The following is a 7776-nucleotide window of genomic DNA, read 5'->3' as shown; positions in this document are numbered from 1 at the left end:
TGGACAAATCTTTATTTTATTTTATTAAAAATACTTCACTAAGAAATATGAGTTTTTGTATGTGAAAGACTTGTAATATTAACTGAAAAACTGCCAAATTTCGTGAAAAGTTAGAAGTATTAAACCTATAAAGACTAAACGAGTACAAAAAGATCAGGTGGTCGGCCAAATTCACTAATCCCGTATTGAAAATGTTAATGGATGGTTGTCACATTCTTATTTGCATGCTACAGTACAGCTGTACTATATTAAATATGTGGGGTAGGTGAGAGTATCAGGGCTAGTGGCAAGCAAATATTGTGTCTACAGAGGGCAGCACTGAATGAGAAAAGTTATTATACAAGTGGAGGTAAGGTATCTTATTGGAATTTTGATTATGGCTATTATTTTTAGGACTGATCATTATAAACAATCACTGTTGTGACAGGTGGGTTGGGGATTTTTTATGATCTACATTATTCACAATACTAAGAAGATTCTGGAAGGTTTTATTTTAAATATCTTTAATAATTAAACTTTCCAATTAATGTTACAATACACACACACACACACATTCACGTGCAAAATAAAGAAAAAAGATTTTGACTAAATAATTAGTCACATACTTTATTCAAATTTAAGAAAACAGTTTCAGTTTGTTGGTTTCCTACACTCTGCTGACTACTGATAGAGACTAGTTCTGTAGGCATGGTTCCTTGAACAGGTTGAATTTCCACTTTCTCAACACTTACATGTCCATGACTATCCTATGGGGATGGAAAAAAAATGTATCACAACTAATAAATTCTGAAAGCCAACTCACTATTTATGAATAAGCATAAAGGTTACAGCTCACAATTATGTTAACATAAGTTTCCTCATTTATATCCTATGGAATGTTTAAAGGATGAAATCTAACTTGAAATGGAAGATCCAAAAACCTTTGGTTCACTGTGATTTAATGAGGTCAACTCAGTTGTGAAAATGCAATAGAAAGCTCTTTCCTCTTGAGTGTAAATGTATACCATAACTTATCACACAGAGAAAAGCAAGAGCACAAACCATTCCATCTGACAACTGTAGACTTATGATAAGCAGACATGCATAACACAACACACGCTGCTGAGCCAAGAATTTAGGTGCATTCATTCACTTATCTGGTTATTAAGAGTTACAAAAATGCAGCATGGGCATCAGTTGTAATGGCTCAGAATGTTGAAAAATATTCCTTAACTATGGTTAAAGTCCAGTAATAATCTTATCCTAATATTCTTTTCAATGAATTACTAGGACTCCAACCCCAAGACAGAAGGACCTTCTCATCTGGAATGGAATACTCAAAATGTTACAATTTACAAGTTATAAAGAAATCTCACATTCAGTTGATTAAGGATGTTATAGGTGTTACAAATCATAAAGAATGTGCTGAAAATTTAACAATACATAACAAACAGGTTACAAGAGTAATAAGACACAAAGAATGAGTTTACAGCATACTTACAACCATTTTAGTAAACTGGTTCAGATATTATATTACATTTATTAACTTTCTCTCTCTCTCTCAATGGGTTCAGTCAATTTGATCTAAAAATTGACCTTTAGTTTCCCTACTATAACTTTTAATATGTTTTTGTATCTTCATGACATTTTGCAAGCTTTCAGTAAGCATTAAGAGTCATTTGTAGACAAAAAATCAGAATTTTCACAAAAATTTATCCGTGAATATGTGCAGTCAAAGTGTTGACTACTCTAAATGCAAAGTGATTCTCATGTTATGATTAAAACTACTGTTCTTCATCTGAAAATTCTCAAATTTCCTTTGCATATTCTATGAAACCTACTAAGTAAATTTCAAAGAGTTTTTTTACAAGAAAACTATATTTTATCTGTTATTTTCTCTACCCTAACTCTATACAAGGTTGATCAATTTGACTAACCTCATAATCTCCATAATAAATTTGAAATAAATCTAAATTACCATTTTTTCTTTCTAGAATAACTTCAAATTGTAACATGAAACTACATCTGATTATCTTAAATAGCTTTAAACTCGTAAGAGTATACATCGACAGTTGACAACAAGAAAAAAGAAGATTGGGTAAGAAATTTATTTCTTGTTTTTCATATTTGTTCTTTATATATTATTATAAAAGTAACTAAAATGTAAAATTACAGGTCTTTTTAGGTTAGGTTAGATTAGGTAAAAATGTTTAATGAGGCACAGATGTGAGCAGCACATAGATAACGTAATTCAATAGCATGACGTGAGCAGCACATGCCCCAAGTGATTTACAACTTATTATGGTGTGGATAATAGTTAGACAAGGTTCAAAGGGTTATCAAAAGGACAATAAAACAAAATTTAATTATAAATAGATGGATACTGTTATGAGCTTAAAGCTACTTAGGATAAACTAATGTAGTTTCATGTTACAATTTGAAGTCATTCTAGAAGAAAAAAAAAGATAATTTAGATTTATTTAGATTTTTTTTTTGGTGGTTACGAGGTTGGTCAAATTGACTGATCCTGTTTTGACTTAGGGTGGAGATATTAACAGAAGAAATATAAAGTTTTAATGGAAAAAACGTTTGAAATGTATTTAGGAGGTTTTAGGGATTACAGAAAGGAAATTTGAGATTTTTGAGATGAAGAAAAGTATTTTTAATCTTAACATTAAAATCACTTTGCACACAGACTATTCAAAACAAATAGTGTTGAAACACTCGATATATTCATGAACAAATCTTTTTCTAGTTTATTAAAAATACTTCCATAAAAAAATATGATTTTTTGTATGTGAAAGACTTGTACTGTTAACTGAAAGACTACCAAGATATACACACTATATTGAAAGTTAGAAGTAATAAATCTATAAAGGTCATGTGGTTGCTCAAATCAACTGATTCCATGTTGAGAGAGTTAACAAAGCTTGAATGAGAGGATGTGACAAGTAGGTGTGTCAGGAGAGGTGTGATTTTCTATTTATAGCTCTATAACCAAACAAAATTGAAGGCTGTAAAAATTATGGTTTATCTGATGAATAACGATATTATAAGGAGCAATTTACATTTAATTTCATACATATGGAATGGGTGGTGAATAAAATAGAGAAGAGAAGATGCCTAGAGAAAATGTGCTACTTTGTAACTCTAGGGGAAGTTCAGGATTTTTAAAAATATTTCCTTAAAGAATTAAGAACTTAAAGCTTATATACTGTTAAAATATGGATTATTAGCTAAGTGTTTTGCTCTTCTAATTGGTCTAACATAAACAAAAAGAATGTAAGACACTAAAACTTTCATGTGTAATAAAGGATACCCAGGGTGAAAGGGTTAAACATCAGATAGAGCTATTGGCAAGTTGTGAAAGAGTTGATGTGACAGGTGGGCATGACAAGTGGGTCTGATTTTCTAGCTTATGGCTCTGTAACCAAATGAGATTGAAGGATATAAAAATTATGCTTTTCCTGATTGATGACAACATTATAATGAGTAATTTACATTAGATTTCATATTTCTTGAAGGGGTGGTATATGTCATAGTTCTCAAAGTAGGGGAAATTGGAGATTTTTGTAGTATTGCTTTATAAAAGTAAAAACTTAAAACGTATATAATATTAAAATTTGGATTATTAGTTATGTTTTTATACCAAGTTTATTCTTATATCACGATAAGCATGTAGTTTAATTAAATTTTGAATGTAACTCATTAAAAGCTTGTGACATGTGTAGAAAAGGATGCCCAAAGTAAGAGGGTTAAACACTTCCAAAATTGTTTCCTACCTTCAGTATCACTGTATCAGCAACATCCAATCCACAAGCTACACAAGTCCACCAGATTCTCCACTCTGGCCGCCATTTCACTACTAGGCAAGTTAACCCCACGGTTAAAATAGTAATAAGCCAGAAAAATAATTTCTTCTGTATACTTTGTTGGTATCCAAATATATCCTGTAAATAAAATTGGAGCAAAAATGAAATTATACAATCTTTAACAACAATCTCTGTATCATTCAAAAAAATGTTGAATAAGTAAACCAATATGTTATTGAAATTCATGTTTCTCTATGTTGCAGTAAAATATTTGGAGAAAAAGTTCCATACAGGGAGAATGTTTTCATTACAGCAAATATTTCATAAGGACTCTGATGTTCTCTTGCTATTTGGAGTACAGTTCTAAACTAACTGAGATGTGTTCTTGTTCATAAGCCTATTAGAGATTCTACATTTTTTGCATTTTGAGGATTGAAAACTTAGTTTACAATTTTAATAATCCTTAGATTTTTCTAAAACACTAAGATCAATTACTTTAGGGTTATTCAATTTTTGTTATAATAAAATATTGCTATATGACTACTTTGGCCTCTTTTTCCAATAATTTGAACTAATGCCTTCAGAACACTTTTTCCTTCCATTTTAATGGTTGTTGAATTTTCTATTTTTTTATAATTTTTTATTTTATTTTACATTCATCAATCAGCTGTCATACTTCCTTAGCTCTAGTTATACATCTCTTGTAAGTGAGATGGTAAGCTGTCTTTATGCGAGGGTTTGACATCAGACTTCCTACATCTTGCCTCAAAGGTGGTTACATCTGATTTTCTTTGATGTTGAAGTACTACCTGCACAGCTTCACATTTTGCAATGTCACATCCAGACTTGATCAGAATTTTATGGTCCCCTGTATTCATGGCCCTAATGATGACATCTTTATTCTTCAGGTCCATGAGAGCTCTTCCTATCATTAATCCTTCATGATACACTGGAGTATTAGGTTCCACTATGGCCCAGTTACTAGATAAAAATTTATTCACAATAAGTCATAGTATGAGTATTTCACTTCTTTGTAATACAATGTCTCCCTTCCTTGTTGTCACCGGAAGTTTAACCTCTGGTGTAGTAACTGTCATGTAGTGCACAGGGATTTCCTGGTCAGACTGTGAAGGTAGCCTAACCTCACATTCATGTCTTTCTATGAAATCCTTTCCCAATATGCACACTTTCTCAATGTCAAAAGCTTCCTACAGTAAGGATAGCTTCCAACTTTCCTCTTACTGGAATTTTATGTCCATTTGCTGTTCGCACCAATCCTTTTTCGTAAATCATCGATGGAGACAATTTTCCACCTTTCATTATCAAATTTGATAGCTGTAGAACCAGTATCAATCAAAATACTGCAATATATCCCATCAATAAACCTGGGGACTCATGGACTGGTTCTTTAAATAATAAACATATTATCTCATCTGGGACAGATGGAGTATTCTAAGCTGCATAATATCAGCTAATTCCTTGTTTCTAATATCTGGTTAGTTCTTTATTGTGGTTGGGCTCAGAGACATTCTCAGAGTATTGTCTACTTGGTATATTAACAGCTGTTTATTCCTCACAGTCTTGGCTGTAATGGCTAGATTTCCCACATTTATGATAGTTTCCTTTTTCTACAGGATTCCTCAGCAGAGGCCTGGAAAGACAAGCAATAATCAGGTGGAGGAAAACTGACAAAATCTAGGTCATCCTAAATGGGTTCAGCAGTTGTTGGAGGAAGGCAAGCAATATCAGAAGAAGGTAGGGTATAAATTATAAAGAATTATGAAAATTAAACAGTCAATATAATGTAAATTTAAGTATGTGTTTAATGAAATAAACATATGTATAAGATGTTATGTGTTGAAGGAAACAAGATATTTAACCTAATTATTGATTTACCCCCTAAGAAGAACTACAGGCAAACCAAAATTAACAGGCACTTTTTAAGCCTAACTGAACTGTGCAGGACGTAGTATATTACTAAGCTCTAATTTGAACACCTTAACCTAACAATAATACATACAATATCAGAAGAAAAAGTTTCTATGGACCCTGGCTCCACACAAACAAAGTTAATCTGAAGACTTATGAAAGTTAAATGGAAATGAAATAGATGTTATATTGTAAAATTAAGTAAATGTGTATTGACAATAGCATATGTATGAGATGATATTTTCAAGAAAAAAAAATATAGTTAACCTAATTTAATATATACAAGAAATATGATTTACAGGTAATCCTAAAATAACAAAGACCCATGTTAAGCCTAATCTAACATTATAGGACAAAGGATACAATCCAAGATCTAATATCAAACCTGAACTTGACTACGAGTATTGACTAATCTAACTAAACTTGTTATTCAACCCAAGCAACAACAGATAATAATATTAACAGTAAAAATATTCAAATATCATAACATATAATGTCTTATCATTTAAAAGTCGGCAGACCACATTTCCAAATGTGTGGGCCCCCAAATTTAAGCTGAGGCCCGATGAAGGTCAGCTCATTGGACAATCAATATCCAATAAAGTAAAACCGATAATTCTCCATTCAATGAACACCATCTGAAACCTGTGTGCTGATAGAAGATATAACCTCTGAAGTGGTAACTTAGAATTTGGAATTCATAATCGAAAATGAATAACCAAACAGAACCATGTTGGTAGAAACAAATAAAAAAGTAGAAAAACAATTTGTAAATAAGTTGCTGGAGTTTTAACTACAATTGTTCTGAAGTATTTTGAAAGCAGAAAAGTTACTTGAAGTTTACTACTTTGATTCCTATTTTAAAAGAAAATAAAGAGAATCTGGATATCTAAAGCTTTATTAAATTAACTTTTGTTATTTGCAGGGTGTTGTCCAAGGTCCCTTAGAAAAAAGGATTTGAATATTTAGCAGCGGTCAAAAGAGTAAACAGAGTTCGTGGATTTGTCAATAGGAATTCTTAATTTAAAACACTTATTTTAGTCATTAAAATCTTGTGAAGGCTTCATTCGGAATACAGAAAGAATGTCAGCAAGTTAAAAAGAGTATTGAAATATGGTACTGAATAATACATGGTTTAAATGATTTAAGTTATAAAGAGAGGTTATTCTTAGACTTGTTCTCTTTGAAGCAAAGACGAATTACGTGGGACTTAATTCAGGTGTTACAAATTGTTTGGGGTTTTTATAGTCTTTCTGTGGGTTATCTAAGTGGAGAAATGTTAAGGTTAAAAATACAAACATGAATATTAGGGGTAAGAAATTTGAGCTCTTAAAGCCCAGAATGCCTTGTTTTATTTAAAGTTACATCTATAATTGTGTGGAAATAGTATTTACCTTGTCTTGTTCTTATGTTCATTAGTCTTTTCACTAATTCTTGTAACTCGATAAGACATCAACTAAGATTAATATATTCAGATTTTAACTCACTCTTTGTTCATCAGTCCCATCATCAATCGTACTAACAGAACTTCCATCAACTGTGTTTAGTTTTCTGTATGGTACATGTCGAGGTCCTTATATAAAAAAATATGTATATCATTAATACAAAAAACCTTTGTATATATTCTGCTGTGGATGCAAACTTTTGAAACACTTCATTGTTAAGGATTAGTTTAGAAAGTTACATTTTGGCTTTTAGATATTTACATACAAATGTCACTGCTAATGAACAGCTGTATGAGAATGACAATGCCATTAACATTTCAATCACTAATTTTAAAAGTAATAAAACCAACTTACATGAAGTATTACAAGGCAGGCCATTAACATTTCAATCATTATTTTAAAAGTAATAAAACCAACCTACATGAAGTATTACAAGGCAGGGGATTAGTGAAGAATTCTGTTTACTTGAGTGAACAGATCATCTGCTATTATGTCACAATCCTTAGTAAAATAAGCCTATTTAAACATGTACTGTATTAATAAAAGTGAACAATTCTAATAAACACAAATTAGCAAAAATGTAACAGTTTACATGTATATCCTTCATCTTT

The 7776-nt window shown here is 31.2% G+C and overlaps 1 protein-coding gene across 3 annotated transcripts in view; it reads right to left on the bottom strand.

Moving 5' to 3' along the window:
• LOC106466055 (probable cation-transporting ATPase 13A3) overlaps positions 1-7293 on the bottom strand; it is a 140081-nt gene extending 132788 nt beyond the window's left edge. For all 3 annotated transcript variants that reach the window (XM_022394007.1, XM_022394008.1, XM_013926297.2), the window contains exons 1-3: positions 7208-7293; positions 3762-3929; positions 606-746 (exon numbers count right to left, since the gene is read on the bottom strand). In XM_022394007.1, the coding sequence (XP_022249715.1) occupies positions 606-689 (84 nt within the window). In that variant the 5' untranslated portion in view covers positions 690-746; positions 3762-3929; positions 7208-7293. The remainder of the gene's footprint in view (positions 1-605; positions 747-3761; positions 3930-7207) is intronic.
• Positions 7294-7776: the final 483 nt, after the last annotated feature.

This window comes from Limulus polyphemus, unplaced genomic scaffold (assembly GCF_000517525.1).
Source record: "Limulus polyphemus unplaced genomic scaffold, Limulus_polyphemus-2.1.2 Scaffold2136, whole genome shotgun sequence".
Lineage (NCBI taxonomy): Eukaryota > Metazoa > Arthropoda > Merostomata > Xiphosura > Limulidae > Limulus > Limulus polyphemus.
Note: the sequence above shows the minus strand (reverse complement) of the source record. Positions and strands in the feature narration are given on the sequence as shown.